The sequence below is a fragment of the Homarus americanus genome, unplaced genomic scaffold (genome assembly GCF_018991925.1).
Source record: "Homarus americanus isolate GMGI-L3 unplaced genomic scaffold, GMGI_Hamer_2.0 scaffold46973, whole genome shotgun sequence".
In the NCBI taxonomy this organism is placed as follows: domain Eukaryota; kingdom Metazoa; phylum Arthropoda; class Malacostraca; order Decapoda; family Nephropidae; genus Homarus; species Homarus americanus.
Genome location: NW_024735516.1, coordinates 168,473 through 195,983, shown reverse-complemented (window position 1 = coordinate 195,983; position 27,511 = coordinate 168,473). Strand labels below are relative to the sequence as shown.

Here is a 27,511-nt window from a genome sequence, read left to right as displayed (position 1 = left end):
GGTACAACACGGGTGGAGGCTTTGTGAGTCATATAGTGAGCCTTTATGGTGACACAGGTGAGATACAACACAGATGGAGGCTCATATGTGAGCCTTTATGGTGACACAGTGAGATACAACACGGTGGAGCTTTGTGAGTCATATAGTGAGCCTTATGGTGACACAGGTGAGATACAACACAGATGGAGCTTTGTGAGTCATATAGTGAGCCTTTATGGCACACAGGTGAGATCAACACAGATGGAGGCTCATATAGTGAGCTTTATCTGAGATACAACACGGTGGAGGCTTTGTGAGTCATATAGTGAGCCTTTATGAGACACAGGTGAGATACACAGATGGAGGCTTTGTGAGTCATTATAGTGAGCCTTTATGGTGACACAGGTGAGATAACACAGATGGAGGCTTTGTGAGTCATATAGTGAGCCTTTATGGTGACACAGGTGAGGTACAACACGGGTGGAGGCTTTGTGAGTCATATAGTGAGCCTTTATGGTGACACAGGTGAGATACAACACAGATGGAGGCTTTGTGTGAGTGATGTATGAGCCTTAATCTACCTGAGACTCAAATTCTCAGTAATCTTGGCATCAATGTGGCCGCCTAACCTAACCTAACCCAACCCAATCCCCCCTAGTGTTTAATCATCACTTGGTCCATTTAGAAGTATTGATTAATTAGTTACAATTAAATCTTAAATCATCAAAGCAAGAATTTTTTTTTCACGCTTCAAATTCCATTATAAAGTGTACAGTATATTCAGATTGAAATTCGGTTTCATGGTAAGAAAATATTGTAGTTCCCCAGTTATCCGGAATTCCTTAACCGAAAATCTCTCGGAATTGACCCAGAAGTTGAACCGAATATGAAATAACCGGTTTTTTCCGTTAATTGAAGAAGGAATTTGGGTTCATAGTTAAGGGTATGTGAAGGGTAGTTAAGGGTATTTGAAGGGTAGTTAAGGGTATTTGAAGGGTAGTTAAGGGTATGTAAGGGGTAGTTAAGGGTATGTAAGGGGTAGTTAAGGGTATGTGAAGGGTAGTTAAGGTTATGTGAAGGGTAGTTAAGGGTATGTAAAGGGTATGTGAAGGATAGTTAAGGGTAGTTAAGGGTATGTGAAGGGTAGTTAAGGGTATGTGAAGGGTATGTGAAGGGTAGTTAAGGGTAGTTAATGGTATGTGAAGGGTAGTTAAGGGTATGTGAAGGGTAGTTAAGGGTATGTGAAGGGTAGTTGAGGGTAGTTAATGGTATGTGAAGGGTAGTTAAGGGTATGTGAAGGGTAGTTAAGGGTATGTGAAGGGTAGTTAAGGGTAGTTAATGGTATGTGAAGGGTAGTTAAGGGTATGTGAAGGGTAGGTAATGGTATGTGAAGGGTAGTTAAGGGTATGTGAAGGGTAGTTAAGGGTATGTGAAGGGTAGTTAAGCGTGTGTAAAGGGTAGTTAAGGGTAGTTAATGGTATGTGAAGGGTAGTTGATGGTATGTGAAGGGTAGTTAAGGGTATGTAGAGGGTAGTTAAGGGTATGTGAGGGGTAATCAAGGGTAATGTAAGGGGCAATCGATGGTATGTGAAGGGTAGTTGATGGTATGTGAAAGGTAGTTGTGGGTGTGTGAAAGGCATTCCCAGTCTACCTTGCTTTAAATGGGTACCACCACCACCACCACCACCACCACCACCTCCACCCACCTAATACACTACCATCACCACCACCACCCACCTCCACTACCACCATCACCCACCACCACCCACCTCCACCACCACCACCCACCTCCACCACCACCACCACCCACCCCCACCACCACCCACCCCTACCCACCACCCACCCCCACCACCACCACACCACCACCACCACCCACCCCTACCCTACCCACCACCCACCACCTCCACCCACCACCACCTCCCCCACCCACCACCATCACCCACCTCCACCACCACCCACCTCCACCACCACCCACCCCCACCACCACCCACCCCCACCACCACCCACCCCCACCACCACCCCCACCACCACCATCACCCACCTAATACTCTCCCTCATAGCACCCACTAAATCCTGACCTCTAAACTTGTTGAACTTATGGCGGCCACTTGAGCCTTAGTGGTCCAGTTTATCATAATATTTTGCCTAATTAGAACTGATTGAGGCGCTGGCAAATTTGCGAGCAGCTAAGAGTCACCTTGATCATGGGGCTGGAACGACTAACGACTGTGTGGTCAGCAGGGATCGTGGTGAGGTGATGGCGGTACGACTAACGACCACTTGAGGCATTAAGTACTGTGTGGTCAGCAGGTGTCGTGGTGAGGAGGTGGTGGTACGACTAACGACCACTTGAGGCATTAAGTACTGTGTGGTCAGCAGGGGTCGTGGTGAGGAGGTGGTGGTACGACTAACGACCACTCGAGGCATTAAGTACTGTGTGGTCAGCAGGGGTCGTGGCGAGGTGGTGGGGGTACGACGAATAATAACCACTCGAGGCATTAACCCTTGGAGTCCTAAAGGGTTAAATCATGGTCTTCAAAGGGTTAAATCATCGTCTTCAAAGGGTTAAATCATCGTCTTCAAAGGGTTAAATCATCGTCTTCAAAGGGTTAAATCATCGTCTTCAAAGGGTTATCATATTGTTCAAAGGGTTAAATCACAGTCATGGAAGGGTTAATTCATCGTCGTCAAAGGGTTAAGTACTATGTGGTCAGCAGGGGTCGTGGGCAGGAGGTGGTGGTACGACTAACGACCACGCAGCCTTAACCAACAGTGAAGGGTCGCCTCTACCACCCAGCTAATACACTGCCACTACCACCCAGCTAATACTCTGCCACTACCACCCAGCTAATACTCTGCCACTACCACCCAGCTAATACTCTGCCACTACCACCCAGCTAATACTCTGCCACTACCACCCAGCTAATACTCTGCCACTACCACCCAGCTAATACCTGGCACTACCACCAGCCACTCTGCCACTACTCACTTAGCTAATAATTTACCACAACCACCCAGCTAATACTCTGCCACTACCACTTAGCTAATACTTCACCACAACCACCCAGCTAATACTCTGCCATTACCAATCTAACTAATACTCTGCCACTACCACCCAGCTAATACTCTGGCACTCACCACCCAGCTAATACCTGCCATTACCACCTAGCTATCACTCTGCCACTACCACCCACCCAATACCTGCCACTACCACTCCACCCAATACCTGCTACCACCTAGCTAATACTCTGCCACTACCACCCAGCTAACACTCTGCCACTACCACTTAGCTAATACTCTACCACAACCACCCAGCTAATACTCTACCACAACCACCCAGCTAATACTCTGCCACTACCACCACCTAATACTCTGCCACTACCACCCAGCTAATACTCTGCCACTACCACCCACCTAATACTCTGCCACTACCACTTAGCTAATACTCTACCACTACCACCCAGCTAATACTCTGCCACTACCACCACCTAATACTCTGCCACTACCACCTAGCTAATACTCTGCCACTACCACCCAGCTAATACACTGCCACTACCCCTACCTAATGCTCCGCCACTACCCCTACCTAATGCTCCGCCACTAGCCTCCTCTCACTCCCTGTCGCCACTAAATGTCTCTCACGCTCTGAGACAGAATGTGTTTTGACAGGAGGTGGTGGTGAGGGTGGTCGTGGATAATGGTGGCTGACAGGCGACATCTGATGCAAGGAGACTACCTCTAAAACTACGACCCCTTAAGACTATGACCTACGACCACACTAGCTACGATTCACAACCACACTAGCTTCGACCTACGACCACACTAGTTACGACCTATGACCACACTAGCTACGACCTACGACCACACTACCTACATCTTAATAAGTCCTTGGTTACGGCTCACAGTCACTCAGGTTACGACACGCAATCACTATGGTTAAGACCCATCATAGCTACAATCTACATTACTATGGCTATCGTAGTTACGCCCCTGAACCAAATGCGAACGAGACTGCGACACTCGACCACCTCAGTTACGACTATCATCCCAACCGCGACCACTACAGTTACGACATCAACTAGACTATCCATAGTGAGGTCATTCTCTCAGGGTCAGTTAATTTTTCCAGTATTGTACATGTAAAAAACACAGATGTGCACCAGAATATTTACACGTGCTATGAATGTGTACAGGTGTAATGTATGTGTACAGGTGTAATGTATGTGTACAGGTGTAATATATAAGTACAGGTGCAATATATGTGTACAGGTGTAATATATGTGTACAGATGTAATATATGTGTACAGGTGTAAATATATGTGTACAGGTGTAATATATATGTACAGGTGTAATCTATGTACATGTGTAATATATTTGTACAGGTGTAATATATTTGTACAGGTGTAATATATTTGTACAGGTGAAATATATTATGTACAGGTGTAATATATTATGTACAGGTGTAATATATTTGTACAAGTGTATTTTATTATGTACAGGTGTAATATATACGAGCACCAAAAATCATATTATTTCTAAGGTGATTCAGTTATCAAGAACTTTTACCTCAGAGAGAGAGTTAAAAGTCGCTACGTAAGGTATATATTAAATATGGACAGCAGGTATGAAATTCTATTGCATCAGGTCGACGTCTGTAGCGTTATTAGATAAAGGAAACTTGATTTGTAGATCTAGTTTCAGTTCTCAATTGAGTTTCGGTTTCAATTTGGTTTTCTACCTTCGTTCTCTTTCTAGCTTTAGTAAATATTTCAGTTCTGGTTTAGCTTCAGTAATAGAATCTGCTCTAATTTTAGTCGTGGCTTCACTCTTAGCGTCAGGTTCAACGACTTATAGTTTCAGTTTCAGTTGTGTTTCATTCTTAATTTCCGTCCTAGTGTCACTATTGGTGAGAAACACACAAACACACACACACACACACACACACACGCACACACACACACGCACACGCACATATCCACGGTTTGTTACTATCATGGGAGTTCCGGTTTTTAACTTCAATCAAAACGTTCGTATTTCTTCATGTTTGATAACTAGTGTATCTCTCTCTCTCTCTCTCTCTCTCTCTTAATTCTCTTATTTTTAACCCTCTTACTCTATCTGCCTGTCTCTCTCTCGTTTCTCTTTATTTCTCTATCATTTTTTATTAATTCTCTCTCTCTCTCTCTCTCTCTCTCTCTCTCTCTCTCTCTCTCTCTCTCTCTCTCTCTCTCTCCAAAGGTGGACAGCCTGGGGTCGTGAACTCAGTAAGCCAATAATACCTGAATATTAGTGAAAACAAAACACACCAGGAAGCCGCTGTTAAACTCTATTAAATTCTCGTATGATCGACCAAATAAGATTATCCCCCCCTCACCCCACCCGCCCCTACCCCCTCTCACCCCACCGCCCCTACCACCCTCCCCCCAAAAAAAACATTGTGGAAAAACGAGAACTTACATCATGCAACAATGAAGTTTTGGAGGGTTTATATTCATTCAGTCAGGTCGAGATAAGGTTCAGTCAGGTCGAGATAATGTTCAGTCAGGTCGAGCTAAGGTTTGGAGGGTTTATATTCGTTCAGTCAGGTCGAGATAAGATTCAGTCAGGTCGAAACAAGGTTCAGTCAGATCGAGGTAAGGTTCAGTCAGGTCTCGCTAAGGTTCCTTTAGGTCTAAATAAGATTCAGTCAGTTCGAGACATTATTCAATCAATTTGAGCTGAAGTTCAATCAGGTCGAGACAAAATTCAATCAGATCGAGTTAATAATCACTAAAAACCACAAGGGAAAAAAGGCAGCTCTAAGACCTCGGTGTGTTGGAGCGTATCTGATGACATTCTTTACCCCCATGAAGCACCACTCGGCTCCCGGGCCTCATACAGTCTACCACCTGAAAACAAGATTCCCGCCGGTGCTGGAGTAATTCCCGCCGGTGCTGGAGTAATTCCCGCCGGTGCTGGAGTAATTCCCGCCGGTGCTGGAGTAATTCCCGCCGGTGCTGGAGTAATTCCCGCTGGTTCTGGAGTAATTCCCGCCGGTGCTGGAGTAATTCCCGCTGGTGCTGGAGTAATTCCCGCTGGTGCTGGAGTATACTTGACCCTCTTACCTCCTCAGCCCTGGCCTCACTCCACCACCTTACTGACGAAATTGAGAAGATTACATAGAGAGTTTTTAGATGACTGGCAAACATATGAAAGCTTTGAGTCCGGGGGAGGAGTGATGGGTGGTGGTGTGTTGATGGAGGTGTGAGGTGAAACTTGTATAATATTCATGTTCTCTGCTGCCCTGGCTGTTCTCTGTGTGTGTGTGTGTGTGTGTGTGTGTGTTGTGTTGTGTTGTGTTGTGTTGTGGTTTGTGCATGCGTGCTCTGAGCAATTAAGTAAATTTGTTTGTTTTTTAAAGAATTATATCCAAATGGTCGGTGTTGTCCTGACAATTTACGATACATTGTTAGTAACTCAAAATTCACTCCTAATGATGAGCTTTTCGCTAAGTTTGAATATAAACAACATATACAAGTTAGAAGATACCTATGATCATATACGTTTAGCCAGAGGCATTTTGTGTATGAAGGGATCACAGGCTCGAGGACAGGTCAAAGTGAAGCACTCGCGTCCCCCTCTGATGAGATTTCAGTGGCCTTTTATCAGATAAATAATGTTCGTGATCCATAACTTACGACACAAACACTGGTCACCAAACAACAAGCTAGTGGGCTACATGAATGAAAATAAACTTTGTAAATACTGACACAGATCACATGAAGATTAGGCACCTCATTTTGCCTAATCTCCAGGTTATCTATTGAAACAGCAGAGACAATATTAGTTAAAGGATATACAGTATACAGTATAGGTGACCCAGAACTGTGTGTGCTGTCCTGAGAGTGAGCACCGTATGTGTCCACCTGGGAGCATATATTGACCACTTCTGGGAACTGGCGTTTTACACACACACACACACACACACACACACACACACTTACCAGGAAGACTGTCGCCCTGGTGTACATTACAGATTCTTTCCAGGTAAATAAGTGGTTGAGAGATTGTATTGAAGGAACCCGATGAGAAAATTTTGCTTATAATGGCTACCGCTCTCTGTGTACCTGTAGTGTCTAATTATACATGCTAGACCAGTGTAAAAATATATAGATATTTTACGAGTGACTACCTGTTTGTATGCATGTATGTATGCATGTATGTATGTATGTATGTATGTATGTATGTATGTATGTATGTATGTATGTATGTATGTATGTATGTATGTATGTATGCGTGGTAGTCTTTTAATTTTCTTTATTATTTCCATGTTCTTTTTCAACTTAAAATATAAATAATTGTCTACTGAACCATTACATTGAGAATATCATGAAACTGAACACAAACAACAGATATTATTTTTCAGATTCATTCGAGCTTCAACTATTTCTTAAAGTTGACCGTCTCTATCCCTCGTAGTGCTTCATTGTAGTGCTTCACCGTGGTGCTTGCTTCATCGTATTGTTCATCGATTTTGTATCTCGTAAGAATTGTTTACCGATCGTTTTATTGGTACATTTACCTCAACGTTTGTAGTATTGGTGTGTTTACATATGAGCAATGTTCATATATTGTAAACAAAAAACAAAAAAATAAAATAATAAAATTTTACTCTATTCCCTTAAAAGTGGAGTTTTCTGTTTCATTGAATTATTATAAAAGTTAACAGCTGTGGTAAACAAAGTTGGTGTAAACTCGTGTAAGCTGGTGATATAATGGTGGTATGCTGGTGGTCCGCTGCTATGAAATTTGCTTTATTAAAATCTTCCTCTATTTTGCGTTGTAGAGCCTGACTGATCTAAGTTACTTGTAGTGAAGCCGAGCCTTAATGCTCCTACTACAATATTTTCAGTTTCTTGGTATCAGCTCTCATATTCTGAGCAATATCTGTGAAGCTGGAACACTTTCATTAAAGCTTAAACAGTTTCCTGACACTTGAATAGTTTCTATGAAGGTTTGCGTTCCTTTTTAAGCTTTAGTTTTATGCAGTTTGAAGTGTTTCTCTTGCTGTTAGTGGCGGGGTAAAGCGGGCAGCCGACACACACAGCTTGTTAAACTGGCATCATGAACTGTCCCTTTCTGCCTCGAGTGACTGTTGTGATAGAGGAAAGGAAAAATTGCATGTAAAGTTCTATGACAAGGCGCCGCGGCCCAGTTGACACAGTACTCGCTTCCTGTCTTAGGGTCACTGGTTCGCACCCAGGTTATGCCCACTTAACCCAGCCGTGAATGGGTAGCAGCCTTTACAGTTGGGCAAGTGAAGACTGTCAAGTACAGTTCCGGCCACGCTACCTCCTCGTGTAGAGATGGTTTAGTATTCAATGTGCTATGCCCGCGCTGCCCCTTGGGAACTCACGTTTTCTCTGGTTTATTAAACACTTGTGTACCTGATCCTGAAACCTAACATAACCAAACCTAACCAAACCTAACCTAACCTAACCTAACCTAACCTAACCTTGAGAAAATAAGTTCTGGAAATAATATTATTAAGTTTCTGAACTGCAGCTCAACACATACGAGGGTGATGTACCACACTACTGTAATATGTTGTTATTCTTCCACAGCTGAACATATTCCTACCCATCAGAATTGCTTTCATTAATAACAATAACAACAATTTAACCACACGTGTAATTGTTACATGTAATATGTTACACAGATAACAAGTATAATAATATTTGCATTACTGTTATTACCCAAAGTGATTTATATATATATATACAGGTTGTGTCTCTTTAATTAAGAGATGTGACCACGATAACACTACACAGGTCATATGAACGTACTACTACATGGTGGCGGCCGCGTGATGACAGGGCGGCGGGCGTGATGTACACTAGATTCACAGAAAACGTTTTGCCATTTTATGTTATTACAAAACTTTCCCTGTAGTGATGTCGTTAAACCTGTCTTTGAGGTGTACTGAGGCCTTATAAGGAATGTTTGATTGTGATTAAAACGCCGGTCCACTTCTTTCACCTTTTCAGAACCTGTTGGAATAGGAATGAAAGGGGTCTTATGGTGCTTGACGGCCCGATAGGAAGGGTGAGGATACATCGAGGTGTATACTAAGTCTCCGGTACGCAAGGTGGCGGCGTGGTCGACACTGTACTCGATTACCTCCTCTCACCCAACTATAGATCATTATATATTTCCATACTGCCTGAACTGGTAATGCCCTGCGGGGATCGAACAAGCAACTCCTAGGAAAAGAGGTGAGCCCTGTTTCCAATGAGTCACCTTACCCCGTGGAATCGAATAAGATGTTGAAAATTCGTCATTATCGTTGCGAAATCATTGTGAGGTCTCACGGGTTATGAGGCGATTGTCAGTGTTCTGGTAGATGAATACCGGCAGTGTGTGAGGTGGTGGAACACATGTAAGAGTGGGGCCTCTAGGTTGGGGTACAATAACTTATGGGGTAATGTTGCTGTGTTGGTCCACCGAAATTTGTAGAGAGTTGAGCTGATCTAACCCAGAGAGAGAAAGAGAGAGCCTCGTGGTGTATTTACCCATTTTTTTTGTAGAGAAAGAAGGGGTGAAAGAAGAGTAGGAGTGGAGGAAGGAAGATATAGTTCGGAAATTGGGGAAATTTAGGAGGAGGTAGGAGAGGGCGGGCTGACCGCCTTGCTACGGGTTAGCTAAGCTAATAGTATTTTACGGTTGTGTCATGGGTTAGTTATTGTCTGTTGGTACAGGCACTAGACAGCCTACCCTGTCCCATATAGGGGTGTTTTGACGGACCTATTTCATATTCCGCCGACGCTATTGGCGGATGCTGGTCTACCCTCCCACTCTCCCTTCCCATTTCCCTCCACCCCCCTCCCCTTTCCCAACGTCATCTCACCCCTCCCCTTCCCACATACCCCTCACTCTCTCACATCCCATTCACCTCCTCCTCCTGTGCCACTCTCCACTTCTCCCTCTCCTCCCATTCCCTGCCCCCCCATCTCCTCCAGTTAGCGATGTTTGACTTATTTTAAAGGTTAGAGTTGTTCTTGTCCTCCATAGATCACCAAGAACACTGTTGCCACGGTCTGTTTACACTATAAGATGATGATGTTATTACTGCGCCTATACAGCTAAGTGTGTGACAGAAGGCCAATATACCCTACAGTACATCCTGGTATTGCTTCTGTGTGAGGACGTAGTGAAGATACGGTTTTCATTGGATAAATCTTCACTAAACGAAAGATGAAATAACCAAAACAAAAATTTGGAAAATGTAAACAAAAATATTTTCTTCATATGTCTCGTTCTTTAATTAATACTGTATAAATGTCCCTTAGCTCGTCCTTCGTCGGTGATGTTAATGTACCTAACCCAACCCAACCCAACCCAACCCAACCCAACCTTACTTACAGTTATAATCTACACACCTGACCACTTCCCATACAGGTGCCAGGACAACATGCAGTAAGAAGGAGAGGGTAAAAGTGACCCGCTGAGCGACAAATACATTTATCTAAAAAAATAAATAAATAAATAAAAAATCCTCCGTCTCTCCTGCCCGAATATAAGTGAATTTCGCCTTTTTTTCAGTGAAATTCATTGACGCGTAATTGAGTAAAGAAGAAAATAGAAAATACCTGACGCTTTTTTATACAACAATAATTTAGCTTAATTTTTACCTTCCCATTTTTTTTACATAATTTAAGTATTGATGTTTCACTTATCAAGATTCCTGTTGGCTCCTTTATGCTGTACAGTATTTAGTGATGAAGGTGATAACGTTATATAGTATTGTACAAGTGATATTGATTATGGGTGCAGGTGACTGACATTCGGCAATGGCTCAGGGTATGAGGTCCTCATAGGTCCTCAGTAGGAGTACGAGGTCCTCATAGGTCCTCAGTAGGAGTGGGAGGTCCTCATAGGTTCTCAGTAGGAGTGGGAGGTCCTCATAGGTCCTCAGTAGGAGTGGGAGGTCCTCATAGGTCCTCAGTAGGAGTACGAGGTCCTCATAGGTCCTCAGTAGGAGTGGGAGGTCCTCATAGGTTCTCAGTAGGAGTACGAGGTCCTCATAGGTCCTCAGTAGGAGTACGAGGTCCTCATAGGTCCTCAGTAGGAGTACGAGGTCCTCTTAGGTCCTCAGTAGGAGTGGGAGGTCCTCATAGGTCCTCAGTAGGAGTACGAGGTCCTCTTAGGTCCTCATAGGTCCTCAGTAGGAGTGGGAGGTCCTCATAGGTCCTCAGTAGGAGTGGGAAGATGTCCTTTACTCCTTTCTGTAGACAGTTGCTCATTACTCTACTGTACGAGGCAGTGGTTCATCCCGGTCCAGACTTACTCACCCAATATCCTTCATCATCTTTCTGGTCTTTATTAACACACGAGTTATAAACCCAAACGGCCCATATATTTTACGGGCCCTCTGCATTAACGTCATCCTCCTCCCCGAAAGATAATGGTAAGAACTGGTCATTTATTATAGTGTTTTATTAAAGACAGGACCTTGTAATGCCAGAATTTAGAAGTTGTCTTTATCTGATAACTTCTCTTGTTTGGTCTGAAGTTTGCTAGAAATGGCGTTTAAGAAATAGCAACTTTGACATGATAGCTGTGTGTTTGTGCCGCTTACTAGTGTTGACACTCATAAAACACCAAAACGAGTAGGCAAAATTCTCTTGTAATTTCACTTATATATTAAAAATGTGCTGCAAGGTTTTTTTCATTCGTTTGTTACACAATTTTTTAAAGGTTTTCAAGACGGTACATCCAAATTAGTGGAGTGACATTAGTTTAAAAATAACTAGCGGCTTGTCATAAAATATTTCAGCCTTCTCTTCCAAATCAATATTCTTCATACTTCCAGGTAATAAAGGAAATACTTCATGCAACAGGTTGGTGACAAATCATGTTGCAGACGTAACAAATTGCGTTGCGGACGTGAGTGTCTGTGATGACACGTCCACGGCATTGATCTGTTGAGTGCCACTTTTTCTTCTCTCTCGTTGCTGTAACTAAAACGTTCTTGGCATTTATATACGAACATACCTGAACTACTACTACTACTACTACTATTTAATTATTTATATTATTTTTTTAATGGCCTCCAGCCTCCACCAATAGCCATACCTTCGCCACCATTTTATTACCTTAATATTAAATATCCTAATACATAAGTAGCTATCCTAGCTACATTGAGTTAGTTGAGCCGCAGATCCATGCGGCATTCAGTGACTGTAGCCTCATAGTCAATATCTGCTAGGGGAACATATGAGCACGGGAGTGGAGGAGACTGCAGTGGGAGCGGGTAAACAAAGTGAAAGGTTACAGGGAAATAGTGCGAGGAATTATGACAAAACTAATTAGGCAGGGAGTTAAAACCTAAACGCGACAAAGAGAGGACTCAGAACACGACTAACTTAAATGTCTACTACGCGAATAGTAGAAGTATAAGAAACAAAATGGATGATATCAGGGCCTTGGTATGTACCGAAAAAATCGATATAATAGCATTCACCGAAACATGGATAAACTTAGACTCACGTGAGTTACCTGTCGAATACCAAATTGCAGATTACAAATACCGATAGGCAGATTAGGAAAGGAGGCGGAGTAGCAATCTATGTCAGGGATAATCTGAAGTGTGAAATAAATAAGGAAATAAAAACTGAGAGGAATACACAAACAATTTGGATAGAACTAATCGACGGTGATATTCTAAAATGGATTAGGGCGTGGTTATAGGACAGGAAACAGCAAGTGAGCATTAACGGCACTAAATCCCATTGGAGCAACGTCACTAGTGGAGTTCCGCCAGGCTCAGTACTTGGACCATTATTGTTATTATATACATAAGCGACATAGATATCAGCGTAGGCAGCAACATTAGTAAATTTGCTGATAACACTAATATAGGTCCGCTGCAGTTTCCTCCATTCTTCTGTACTTGTGTTAACTGTTGTCGGCTTTGGGGCCGATGCTCTCGTTTCCCTGAGGCACAGCAAAGCCGACCGAAGGAGAGAGAAGGACAGTCGACATCTCATCCAGGCTGTAACAAAATTTCTGGGCTGCTGTTGCTCTTCGTATATCACCTCTGCGAGTATGGCATAGAAGCATCATGCACTTGGTCCCATCCCACCAGAGGTTGTGAACACTAGAGAAGTGAAGCTGCCTTGATGAACGTTTTGAATTCTCTCCCCGTATGCCCTTATCTTGTCGTTCTCGTTCCTCCTCTGTGCAGCATTGAGAGCTAAGTTACGGTGACATGTGGCCATGGTATAAGTTATCCTGATGTCGAAGAAGGCTCGCAGTCCCCGCGTCCAGAATCCTCGAGCAATGACGTCCACACGGGCTTCGTTGGATGTGTTTGAAGTCCAATGTTGGAAAATCTCACTGTCCAATGGAAGGAGGGTCGGTTCTACCCTGACAACACGGCAGATTTCCTTCAATATATTTGCTGTGAGGTCCCTTACTTCGTCATGCCTCATGCATATGAAGCCCCCTTTCTTGCACACCATGGCGTGATCGATGTCATAGGAAGAGGCACGCACGCATTGGGAGGGCAAACCTTCCACTGGCCTACCGTACCTTAGAGCAATGGCATCTGTAAATTCTTGTTTATTGAGACTGAAACCATTTGCCCTTATCGGTAACATAGTTAACCAGTTCGAGGCGCCCACCTCCTGTACTACAGCTACTTTTTTTTTCAAATTCTCTGGTACTTGCAGCAACAGTTGCTGCAACTTATCACTTTGGCCGTGCTGTCGTTCTGTCGTAATGGACCTTCTAATCTTGTTTACTTCACTGGTATCAACCTTCCCTGTTGAGTTCTGAGCTATTATGTGGTCCGTGAGGGCTGCCGTGAGCTTAACTGAGTTTTGATGTTCGGTGGCACCAATCTCCTCTGGATTGGTCAATCCCATTCCTCCCAGTCTCGGTGATAGTGCAAGGAGTGATCTTTCTGCTAGAGTTAAGTGAGGGTGTTTCACTAAATTGGGAATGAAATTGACGCTGATAGGTTCTTCCAGAGGGTGGAGGAGGGTTCCGATATCAGGGATGGTGCGCATCAGGTAGTTCCAGCGATACTTGACAACATGGGTGAATGCCGCAAAAGCCGCATGTGGTTCTGTGTTAGCAATCTCAGACAGAGCTTGGATTTCTCTAACCTACTCATTCACCTTTCCCGTTACGTACTTGGCCTTGAAGTCCGTCGTGCCGATTACTGCGCCTAGGTGTCTTTGGCCATCCTTTGTTATTTTGACCTCACTTCCACCGAACACTTCCATTGCCCGTTCATAATGTTCTGGCTTCACAATGAGGAAGGACTTGCTGGCGTTTGGGTAGTACCCTATTTGTGGGCCCCGGCATGTTACCAGGTCCCACCACATTTTAATGTCCTCTACTTTTCCTGCTCCTGTAAGGTCATCAGCGTACGCCACTTGCTTGACTTCAGTTGTTTCAAATTTTATTGTGTTGGAGCACTGATAGGCCTATTGCGTACATTGCCATTGCAACGGGGTCTCCTGCGTTGTTCCCTCGGTTGACTGTATGATGGTATCACCTCTTCGAGCTTTGTTGGTTGCTATATAGAGGTCTGATGGATTCCTATAGGAATTTTCAACATACACTGCAAAGCCTGTACACTTGATCTTGATGTTGTGGAGTGCGGCCTTGCTGTTTAGTATGTTGAATGCGTTTGAAGCGTCCACCAGGAGAACGGCCTCACAATCACGCTGCTCAAATATCGTTCTCATGGCGTGAATGGCAGCTTCCCCTCTACTACTACTACGACTACAAATAGGGATGACAGATGACAGCTTTAGTTGTAGACACCTCACAATCCCTCCTCCCCCCTCCCCCCCCCCGAAAAAACACGTACTGTACCACCTCATAAAATTTTGTGAGTGGACTATGAATAGAAAGTGTGTTAACTAACTAAGAGAAGTTCACTCGGATGGTCGTAAATCCCTTCACAAAGAGAGAGGATTTACATCCTTATCATCCCCGCTTTTCGCTATTAGAAACTTCTTCAGCGTAAAACAACTCGGTGATGTATGTGTGTTGTTTACTTTCTTCCAAACAAAAATAATAGGAAAAATTTTAGAAAATAATGGTGAAGGAACAATAGTGTGTCTAATGGAGTTGCTACTTTTAATTGGCTGTTAAGAGTGTTTTATAATTGCCTGTTACGACGGTCGAGGAACTACTGCAGTATGTCATGAACAAGCATGTGTCAGGCGTTCTAGCATAAGTGCCAGGGGTGCCAACATAAGTGTCAGAGGTGCCAATATTAGTGCCAGGGGTACCAACATAGTGCCAGGGGTGCCAACATAAGTGCCAGGGGTGCCAACATAAGTGTCAGAGGTGCCAATATTAGTGCCAGGGGTGCCAACATAAGTGTCAAAGGTGCCAACATAAGTGCCAGGGGTGCCAACATAAGTGTCAGGGGTGCCAACATAAATTCCAAGGGTGCCAACATAAATGTCAGGGGTGCTAACAGAAGTGCCAGGGGTGTCAACATAACTGTCAGAGGTGCCAACATAAGTGCCAGGGGTGCCATCATAAGTGTCACATTGGTGCCAACATAAGTGTCATGGTTTCAATATAAGTGTCAAGGGTGCCAACATAAATGTCAGGGGTGCTAACAGAAGTGCCAGGGGTGTCAACATAACTGTCAGAGGTGCCAACATAAGTGCCAGGGGTGCCATCATAAGTGTCAGGGATGCGAACATAAGTATCAGGGGTGCCAACATAACAAGTGTTAGGGGCGCCAACATAATCATAGTCCGTATTTTTTTCTGTAATTTTATCAATAATTCCATTCTATTGTTGTTTTTTCTTGTTTTTTTTATTTTTTTTAGGGTAATATACTAATTTTACTCCGCCTCACCTAATCTTACCAAATCCCACTTAATCTTCCGGAAGCTTACATCTAATCTAACGTAATAATGCACAAGCGTATAATATAATCTTACATAATTGTACCTTGTGGATAATCTTACATCGTACGAAATACACCAACGTCCTAAATAATCTTACATATTACGATATTTAGTAATTATGTTAATCTTTCTTAAATTGGAAGAGTATTTTTTGATATTCCATAATCTGGGTCACCTGAAGATTAGACACCCAAGCTTGTTTCACCTGATGGTAAAACACCTTAACTCTAATCTAATCGAACTTAAAGCTAACATAACCAAACCTAACCTGGGCTGAGATGAACTGTGGGTAGGTTGGGAGGGCTGAGGGTGTTCCGGGGTGAAGTGGGGTGAACTGTGGGTGGGTTGGGAGGGCTGAGGGTGTTCTGGGGTGGGGGTGAAGTGGGGTGAACTGTAGGTAGGTTGGGAGGGCTGAGGGTGCTCTGGGGTGGGGTGAAGTGGGGTGAAGTGGGGGTGAACTGTTGGTGGGTTAGGAGGGCTGAGGGTGTTCTGAGTTGGGGTGGAGTGGGGTCGGGTGAAGAGAGGTGAGCCCTTTACACCACGCCGAACACCACAAAAACAGACTCACACAATTAACTGCACAATTAGGTCGATGTGGAAAGTAAAAGATGAAGGTAAATAGGATTAATAAGGTTGACTTTTGTTGGGTTGACTGTGGTTGTTATTTACCTGTTGTTTATAACCTTTAATTAATGAGGATTTTTTCCCTTTCATGTCTACCTTCATCTGCATATACAGGTAAGATGGTTAAAGCCCGTTGATGTGTGGGTGTGGGTGTGGGTGTGGGTGTGGGTGTGTAATCGAAGACACAATAGAGATAAGGTTTACCTGTAAGAGGCAACTATCAACTAAATCTATTACACACACTCACACACACACACACTACTACTACTACTACTACTTTACTCCCCCAATAGCCACACCTTCGCCACCATTTATTTACCTTAATATTAAATATCCTAATACATAAGAAACTATCCTATCTGTGTTAAATTAGTTGAGCCGCAGATCCATGCGGCATTCAGTGACTGTAGCCTCATAGTCGATATCTGCAGCAGTTGTCGGAGTAGGGGCAGAAGCTCTCGTTCCCCTGAGGCAGAGCAAAGCCGACCGAAGGAGAGAGAAGGACAGTCGACATCTCATCCAGGCTGTGACATAACTTCTGGGCTGCTGCTTCTGTTCGGAGATCAGCTCCGCGAGTCTGGCGTAGAAACATCTTGCACTTGGGCCCATCCCACCAGAGGTTGTGAACACTAGAGGAGTGAAGCTGCCTTGATCAACATTTTGAATTCTCTCCCCATATGCCCTTCTCTTGTCGTTCTCGTTCCTCCTATGCGCAGCATCGAGAGCTAGGTTACGGTGACAAACGGCCATGGGATCAAAAATCCTGATGTCGAAGAAAGCTCGCTGTCCCCGCGTCCAGAATCCTCGAGCACTGACGTCCACACGGGCTTCGTTAGATGTGTTTGAAGTCCTGTGTTGGAGGATCTCGCCATCCAGTGGAAGGAGGGTCGGTTCTACCATGACGTCCCGGCAGATTTCCTTCAACATATTTGCTGTGAGATCCCTTACCTCGTCATGCCTCATGCATATGAAGCCCCCCTTCTTGCAAACCATGGCGTGATCACCATCATAGGAATAGCCACACACGCATTGGGAGGGCAAACCATCTACTGGCCAACCGTACCTTAGAGCAATGGCATCTGTAAATTCTTGTTTGTTAAGGCTGAAACCATTTGCCCTTATCGGTAACGTAGTTAACCAGTTCGAGGCGCCCACCTCCTGCGCTATAGCTACTTTTTTTGTCAAATTTTCTGGAACCAGCAGCAATAGTTGCTGCAACATGTCATTTTGGCAGTGCTGCCGATCTGTTGTAATGGACCTACGGATCTTATTAACTTCGCTGGTGTCCACTTCCCCTGTTGCATTCTGGGCTATTATGTGGTCAGTGAGGGCTGCCGTGAGCTTCAGTGAATTTTGATGTTCAGAGTCAGCAATCTCCTCTGGATTAGTTAGTCCCATCCCTCCCAGTCTTGGTGGAAGTGCAAGAAGTGTTCTTTCTTCTAGAGTTAAGTCGTGGTGTTTCACTAGTTTGGGAATGAACTTGACACTGATTGCTTCTTCCAAAGGGTGGAGGAGGGGTCGGATCTCAGGGATGGTACGCATCAGGTAGTTCCAACGATGCTTGACTCCATGTGTGAATGCTGCAAAGGCCGCATGTGGCTCTGTGTTTGCAATCTCCGATAGAGCATGGACTTCGCTAACCCACTCATTCACCTTTCCCCCTACGTACTGGGTCTTGAAGTCCGTAGTGCCAATTACTGCGCCTAGATGTCTTTGGCCGTCCTTAGTAATTTTGACCTCACTTTCGCCGAAAACCTCCAAAGCCCGATCATAATGATCTGGCTTCACGATGAGGAAGGATTTGCTGGCGTTAGGGTGGTACCCTATATGTGGACCTCGCGATGTTACCAGGTCCCACCACTTTTTGATGTCCTCCACTTTTCCTGCTCCTGTGAGGTCATCAGCATATGCCACTTGTTTGACCCCAGTTGTTTCATACTTTATTTCTTGTTGGAGCACTGATAGGCCTATTGCATACATTGCCATTGCAACGGGGTCCCCCTGTGTTGTTCCCTCGGTCGACTGTAGGATGGTATCACCTCGTAGAGCCTTGTTGTTTACTATGTAGAGGTCTGAAGGATTCCTATACGAATTTTCAACATACATCGCAAAGCTAGGACACTTGATCTTGATGTTGTGCAGTGCAGCCTTGCGGTTAAGTATGTTGAATGCGTTTGAAGCGTTTGAAGCATCCACCAGGAGAACGGCCTCACAATCACGCTGCTCAAATATCAATCTCATGGCGTGAATGGCCGCCTCCCCACCAGCCTGGTGGCCAGCACACACTTGTAGGTTCCCTGCTGCTGCCCTGACATCGTCCTTTACCACCTCCATTATGCACTTTCCGATGATCCGCCTCAGCACTTCCCCCACCCCTATAGGTCTACATCCTGGATTCTTTTCCAGAGGAATAAGGCGGCAGGCCGTCAGAGCCTGGAGGTGATGGCAGCAAGAGGATGCAAGCTTTCTTGCAAGGGTGGCAATGGCAAGAGTTCGCTTGCTACAGGGCCAAACTTGTTAGTGCTGAGGATGACTCTCCAACCGTTTGCATCCAGGCAATGGCAGTGCAGAGTTCGCTTGCTACAGGGCCAAACTTGTTAGTGCTGAGGATGACTCTCCAACCGTTTGCATCCAGACCTGAAGGGCCGGCTCCTCCTCGAGTCTTCAGTGCCTTTTTCCACACCATCTCTCCTGTTATTTTCTCGAACAGGACAACATTTGGTGGGATATAGGCACCCTGGAGCCTGATGCCTTCATCTTCACTTGCAGGGGGATGTTTCTCTTTCAGTAGTTGTAAAGTCGCTCTGTTTATTGGCATCACCCCACCGGAAGATTCCTGAGTGAGAGATCTTACCGCGAGAGACACTTTTCCCACACGCATTTTGTTTCCAAATTTTCTTGCCACGTCATCGGTGTTTTGCTTTCCGTCACCCGTAGATTTTAGTCTCTCCTGCAGTGTTCTTGCTTCACATAGGAGATCATCTAGGGCCCCAGTCCGCCACATTGTCGATCTTCTCTTCATTGCTGCCACATTTTCTTTGTGCTTAGCCTTTGTGTGTGTCCTCTGACAAAATAGATGTGGTATTATTGCCAGTATTTGAAGAGCTAGGGGGGCGAGGAAGCGGTCCTGAGTGTAATCAGTCATGAAGAAAGTCATCTCCCGAATCATTTCTTTGGTGGCCGCACACTTGGGTGGTTCAAATAAGTTAGCGGGCGACCACTTGACAATTTCTGAGTAGGTTTCTTTGACCCATACGCCTGCATTTTCCATCGACATGCCTTTCCACTGAGGCGGCAGTCTCTCATTCTCCTCCTGGACACCTGCTACTGAGGGAGCAGCATTTATTAGTACTACATTTTCGGGTTGAGTAGACTCACTGCTATCATTTGGGATATCATCGGGTGGTTGGGTCCCGGCGATATCCACTGTGGCCGCCTGTGTCGGCTCCCTGCGACGTGGGTTCCGACACTGGTCTAGCTTCCTGCAATTCACACATGGTCGGTTGTTTCTCGCACAAACACAATTTGTGCAGTTTTGGTTCGGGCTAGCACAGACGCAGCAAGGAATGTTACCAGGCATAGTGACCAGCACCTTGGGCGACGGTAACGTCCGCCTCCGGACATCTGATTTAGTCCCAGGCACAAGATTATACTGGTTCTTATGAGGGAAGGGCGGAGAGGTGACAGGGTGGACTGGTGTGTCCAGGTAGTAGGGGCATACGTGCGCGCGTGGGTGTGTAGGCTACCCCCCCTAATAGCGACCATCCATACATCAGAATGATACACTATGGACAAGAGTTTGTCACACCAGGCACTAGTTTATATTTCCTTGGCACAAATAACCACTATTTATATGGTCTCACTGGTGTAATATCAGTTATGGCTACTACTACTACTACTACTACTTTGCTGTCACTCGGAATCGAGTATGACGATCATCCAGCTATGATACATTGATATGAGTTATTAAGGATGTCACCAAGGTTGGTGAGTTCTGAGGTGACTAAAGAGGCCGATACGGGGCCGGCAGCGTCGTTCACAGATTTTGCACATGGGGAGGGCTACATCAAGTGCGGGAGGGGCGGCGGCAGCGTCTTTCCAGCGTTGGCGCTTGTCTGCCTCGCTATGCAGTCGGGCTAACTCGAAAGTATTGACACCGTCTCGTGTGGTGCTCCTCCAAGCGTTACGGTGTGGAGTAATCGTCTCCCAGGTGAAGGGGTCGATTTGGCACTTTTTCAGGTTTGTCTTAAGACTATCCTTATACCTTTTCAGTTGTCCGCCAGCGTTACGTTTACTATTCGTTAGGTGACTGTGAAGTAGCTGCTTTGGCAGTCTACTGTCGTCCAGGCTGGTAACCTAGCCAGACCAACGTATTTGTTCATGGATAATGGTAGCCTCGATGCTTCTATAGTTGGTGTCAGGAAGAACACACACACACACACACGAGTAATATTTTTATCTTCATATATTAAACTAGTTCTCCTTATATTCACCATATAATATTTTCTTCAAGATTGTACGAAAGTCCGTATATAAATATTAACAAGCAAAAACCCACAAGTCTTTGGTATTTATTTCACTTGTAAATATTAACAAATCGCCTGGCCGGGTGTTGAGCGAACTATCACAACAAGTAATAGTATTCTCTGTTTTAGTCACCAATATATGCCACTGTCAGGGCTATCGGGAAATATATCAATTTATTACTGAAATTTTAATACCATTATTAAAACTCAGTTATAACAGAGGGGGGGGGAGGGGGGGCAAACTAGTGATAGCATTTTATTGTTGGTCAGTGTCGGTGTGGCTGAGGTTGTTGTGGTTGTTGTTGTTTTTGCTGCTGTTATTGTTGTTTGTGTATATGTTTGTACTTCATCTACTCAGGTTTTTAAGCATATATATACTAAATAATTCCACACATAACACCACAACTATCAAACTTTAATGAAGGAAGTCACCCCGTTGAGAGGGAGGCCGGGATGGTGTGGTGTGGTGTGGTGTGGTGTGGTGTGGTGTGGTTGGTACATATGAACGAGCATTATCTTCTCTTCGAACTAAACAAATTTTAATAATATTCTTAAATAAAGAGAATTAAGTAAAAATTAGAGTTACAATTATATTATAATTTTTTACGGTTTTTAATTCATTTAGGAACATCATTTAGTGAGAAAATAACGTTATTTAAGTATTTAATATATTTTACGTTATCAAAAGGGGCGTCTTCACCTCGTCACATCACTACTATTTTGCATAACAAAGGCAAGTTAATGTGATTTCTCCCCTGGTCATAAATTTATCGAGTTTAGTATCACAAAAATAAGGAGAATGTGAAGACTTGCAAAATTGTGAGCGTTTGTGTCCCTGTTATAAACAATACAGCGGCACCCTTGTAGGCGATACAGAGGTTGTGTACTGTAGTCGATACACAGTGTAGTCTATAAGCGATACAGCAACCATCGACTGTAGCTCCGGGAAGGACAAAGTGACCATGACCGCATCTAAAGAAGTTACTCGCTAGGGATGGGGAAAAGACTCGAAACTTTAGCAATTCTGGAGTGTCACTTAGAAGAGAGAGAGAGAGAGAGAGAGAGAGAGAGAGAGAGAGAGAGAGTTAACATTAGGTTAGGTTAGGTTAGGTTAGGTTTAGACACTATATTCCCGTGTGGAAACTGAGGCTTTCATTGAAAATATCCAAATGAGATTTATTCCCCAACATTGATAAATCAAATAAACAATCGTTAACTTGATAAATTCGAAAGATAAATAACAAAATAACAACGAATAAAAGAGATAGAACAAACACCAAGAGTAGATAGATAGATAGAAATTAATCAACACCTAAAAGAAAACATTAAATATATTGGTCATAAGTCTTTCATCGTATATCAATATTCAGTTTAAATTTGTTCTTTTCCCTCCACATTGGGAATGATTTAGTTGTGTTGCCTCACTCTCTCTTGTATGATTCAATGTTTCCTCTCGTCAACTATGTTTGTCAGGTACCCCCCTCCCTCCCCCTACCCACCACAACCCACCTCCAACTCACCCTCTCCACCACTCACCCCCCCAACCTGCCTCCTTCCACCTGCACCCACTTCCTCGACCCACTCCTCATCCTTCATCCACTTCCTCTGACTCACCCTCATCCTTCATCCACTTCTCCCGACCCATCACGTCTTCACTCACCCAATCCCTTCGCCCCCTCCTCACCTACTTTTCCATGACGCCCCCTTCCCCACCCACAAGAGCTGCTGGCAACTTCCTTCGATTCCTGCCCCTCTCTCCTTTATTGTATTTTCTCGCATTGTTTTCCAATATCCGCTCCTGAGAAACATTTTATGATCCTCCTCAGAATAGTATATAAGGTTGAACGTGTAAATTGCCAGCAGAATACAAAGGTTCTCTGATATTATTTATATTCTCTCGTTCTTCAGTAACCTCTTAAGGCACAGTTCACTTAACCTAACCTAACCTAACCTAACCACAAAATGATGATGTCTCAACCTTGGTGTGAACAGTCATAACCTAATCTAACCAAGTCAATTCTAACCACACTAATTGTTAAACCAGGGTTACTAAAATGTGAGGTTATTGGAAATGCATTTTACACTAATTAAAACTGACGTGTCCAGCTATTGAAACGATCAATTCACTTAACTTAATCATGCTATGTTAAAAGGCCTTAGTTTAAACAAAGTCATGTGTGTGGAGTGGAGGTAAATTATGCTGTGAAATCTGTTATATATTTACGAATATTTAGTTTCATATATTCCATTTCATTTATTTAATTTGTTTTCTTTTTCTGTCCACTCATCCACTGAGAATCACAGCAATTAGTTATACACATTAGATCACCCAAATCTCAATAATAATATGAAATTAAATATTATAATTTAATAGTTTGTGAAATTAGTTGGATGACAGTGCCTTCCTTAGTAGTAGAAGCATACAGTACCATCTTCAGTAGTAAGAGCGTACAGTACCTTCTTCAGTATAGTAAGAGCATACAGTACCATCTTCAGTAGTAGAAGCATACAGTGCCTTCTTCAGTAGTAAAAGCATACAGGATTCATGTTCGCTGGTAATTTGTCTTGGCACTTGACCTCCTTTTACCTCTTAACAAACTCATATATTACCACTGTGTTTCCCACGCCATTTTTACAAGTTAATTTTCCAGTTGTAAAAGTTTACTTACTGTGTGGGTGTTAGGGTGTAAGGGGCGGGTTTAAGTGAAGTGGAGTGTAGGGGTGTAAGGGAGTGTTAGTGTGGGTGTGGGTGTTAGTGGAAAGGGTGTAGAGTGTGGGTGTTAGGGTGGGTGTAAGGGGTGTGGGTGTTAGGTGTGGGGTTAGAGTGGGTGGGTGTAGGGTGTAGGTGTTAGGGTGTAGGGTGTAGGGAGTGGTGGGTGTTAGGGTGTAAGGGTGTAAGGAGTTAGGGGTGTGGGTGGTGTTGGGTGTAAGGGAGTGTAAGGGAAGGTGTTAGGGTGTTAGGGTAAGGTGGGTGTTAAGTGTGTTAGGTGTAAGGGGGTGTGGGTGTTAGTGTAAGGGAGGTGGTTAGTGGGTGAAAGGAAGTGGGTGTTAGGGTGTAGTGATGTGTTAGGGTTGGGGTGAGGAAGGGAGGTAGATAACATATAATGGTATATGGATCACCTGAAGATGAGGCACCGTAGCTTATTGCCTGATGATTAAACCTAACTAACCTAACCTAACCTAACTAACCCAACCTAACCTAACCCTAACCCAACCTAACCTAACCAACCTAATTAACACTCTCTAGGTAGTTGTTAGTGTGCTCGTTAGAGAAGTGGTTGGTCTCTCTCTCTCTCTCTCTCTCTCTCTCTCTCGGCTTAGCAAACGACCTTACATAAGACTTCATATCAATATTTACCTTCATTATTTTCTTTGCCTTGACATAAACTTAACTGATCAGAATATGTGATGGTGAGTGAATTATAGTGAACAAAAGTTGAATTGTTGTGTTTTTATTCAACATGTAAGTCGCTGATTGCTTTATCGACGTGTGTGTGTGTGTGTGTGTGTGTGTGTGTGTGTGTGTGTGTGAGTTAGGGTGAGTGGGTGGATGGGTGGTGTGGGCGTGCGTGCGTGCGTTTGTGTATAAGTAAAAATAAAAGGGAAACTATTATCAGAGACAAATTATCATAATAATTATAATTCATTATTAATATACAATAAATTAAAATAATATTAAAATAAATGCCCAGTGCTAGAATTAGTTTACAACCTTGAGAGTAAAAAAAAAATAAAAATATGTAAAAAAAAATAATGTAAATTCCGTTTTAGGTGTAACTTCCAAGTAATAATTCTGTTCGATTAATAACATCATTTACAACGAAGAATGTGATTATTCCTCTCAGTATTAGAGTAGAGTAATAATGAGTTATATGTTGTTATATGGTAGAAAATCAATTGGGCAATAACTGAGTCAATCAACCCGGTAATTGTTGTTAGGGGTGAATGGCAGGTCGTTAGTGTAGTGTGGGGTAGTTAAGTGCCTCGTTATGAAAATTCTTGAGTCTACCGTTTACAGTTTGGCCTATTTCATCACCTGAAGAATAGCCCCCCTACCCCCCGCCTCACCTATCTCAGTTTATTTTACTTAATGGTAATCATCCTAACGCAATCTGAGGGGTTAGATTAGGTTAGGTTAGGTTAGGTTAGATTACGTTAGGTTATGTTAGGTTAGGTTAGGTTAATCTTAAATTGAAATAACCTGAGAGGGCTAATCTTCAGGTAGTCCGTGTTATCTAGTCCTACACATATATACGAGTGAACCTCTCAGTTAACTCAGCCTCTTTCAGTAAGTCACATAACACAGACACAAATAGTTTCATTGACTAGAATATCAACAAATACGGACTGATCATAGGGACAAACACTCATACAATCACACACCCTTTATACACTCACACACCTTATATACAATCACACTCCCTAAACTCATACAATCACACACCCTCTGTTCAATCACACTCCCTAAACTCATACAATCACATACCCTTTATGCACTCACACACCTTATATACAATCACACTCCCTAAACTCATACAATCACACACCCTTTATACACTCACACACCTTATATACAATCACACTCCCTAAACTCATACAATCACACACCCTTTATACTCCACACCTTACACCTCCCTAAACTCATACAATCACATACCCTTTATGCACTCACACACCTTATATACAATCACTCTCCCTAAGCTCATACAATCACACACCCTTTACACTCCACACCTTATATAAAATCACACTCCCTAAACTCATACAATCATACATGCACTCACACACCTTATATCACAAACTCTATAATCACACTTTATGCACTCACACACCTATATACAATCACACTCCTAAACTCATACAATCACACACCCTTTATGCACTCACACACCTTATATACAATCACACTCCCTAAACTCATACAATCACATACCCTCTGTTCAATCACACTCCCTAAACTCATACAATCACATACCCTTTATGCACTCACACACCTTATATATAATCACACTCCCTAAACTCATACAATCACATACCCTCTGTTCAATCACACTCCCTAAACTCATACAATCACACACCCTTTATGCACTCACACACCTTATATACAATCACACTCCCTAAACTCATACAATCACATACCCTCTGTTCAATCACACTCCCTAAACTCATACAATCACATACCCTTTATGCACTCACACACCTTATATATAATCACACTCCCTAAACTCATACAATCACATACCCTCTGTTCAATCACACTCCCTAAACTCATACAATCACATACCCTTTATGCACTCACACACCTTATATACAATCACACTCCCTAAACTCATACAATCACACACCCTCTGGTCAATCACACTCCATAAACTCATACAATCACACACCCTATATACAATCACACACCCTTTATGCAATCACACACCCTTCATACAATCACACACCCTTAATACAATCACACACCCTACATACAATCAAATTACCTTTATACAATCACACACCCTTTATATAATCACACACACCCATGCAATCAAATACCCTTTGTACAATCACACACCCTACATACAATCACACACCTTTTATTCAATCTCACACCCTTTATGCAATCACCCACCCTTTTACAATCACACACCCTTTTTATAATCACACACCCTTTATACAATCACACACCCTTTATACAATCACTCACCTGTTATACAATCACACACCCTTTATACAATCACACACCCTAAGCTCACACAATCACACACCTTTATACAATCACCCACCCTGTATACAATCACCCACCCTGTATACAATCACACACCTTTTATACAATCACACACCCTTTATACAATCACACACTCTTTATACACTTGCACTCCTAAACTCATACAATCACACACCCTAAACTCATACAATCGCACACCCTAAACTCCTACAGTCACACGCTCTTTATACAATCACACACCCTAGACTCATAATCCCCCAGGCAAATACAAGGGGTTTCCTGATAGTGAATTGATTACGTAATTGATAGTACTGGGAAAGATACTGACACATTATTAAGAGGGTCATATAACTCACCTTGGTAGTGTAAACATGTGACGATCATTGATTGTCTGAATACACGTCGTATACCAGTACTACCACCACTATCACTACCATCACCACTACTACTATCACCACTGCCACCATCACCACTGCCATTTCTACTACTACCACTGCCAATAGCCACACCTTCGCTGCCATTTTATTACCTTAAAATTAAATATCCTAATACATAAATATCTACCCTACCTGTGTTGAGTTAGTTGAACAGCAGATCTATGCAGCATTCAGTGACTGTTGCCTCATAGTCAATATCTGCAACTGTTGTCGGCTTTGGGGTCGATGCTCTCGTTCCCCTGAGGCACAGCAAAGCAGACCTAAGGAGAGAGAATGACAGTCAACATCTCATCCAGGCTGTAACATAAC

The 27,511-nt window shown here is 43.4% G+C and overlaps 1 protein-coding gene across 1 annotated transcript; it reads left to right on the top strand.

Moving 5' to 3' along the window:
* The first annotated feature begins 45 nt into the window (after window positions 1-45).
* LOC121871269 (mucin-19-like) lies at window positions 46-11,175 on the top strand. Its single transcript, XM_042373490.1, has 2 exons — window positions 46-166; window positions 10,847-11,175. Exons 1-2 carry the CDS (start codon window positions 46-48, stop codon window positions 11,173-11,175), a joined length of 450 nt encoding a protein of 149 aa, XP_042229424.1.
* The last annotated feature ends 16,336 nt before the right edge of the window (window positions 11,176-27,511 follow it).

What these genes read in the sequence shown, in the direction of transcription:
- LOC121871269 (XM_042373490.1), top strand. Translation starts at nt 46, where the DNA reads ATGGTGACACAGGTGAGATACAACACAGATGGAGGCTCATATGTGAGC. An exon ending in TGAGCCTTATGGTGACACAG is followed by an intron (nt 167 to 10,846) that starts GTGAGATACAAC and finishes GGTCCTCAGTAG; the next exon opens with GAGTACGAGGTCCTCATAGG.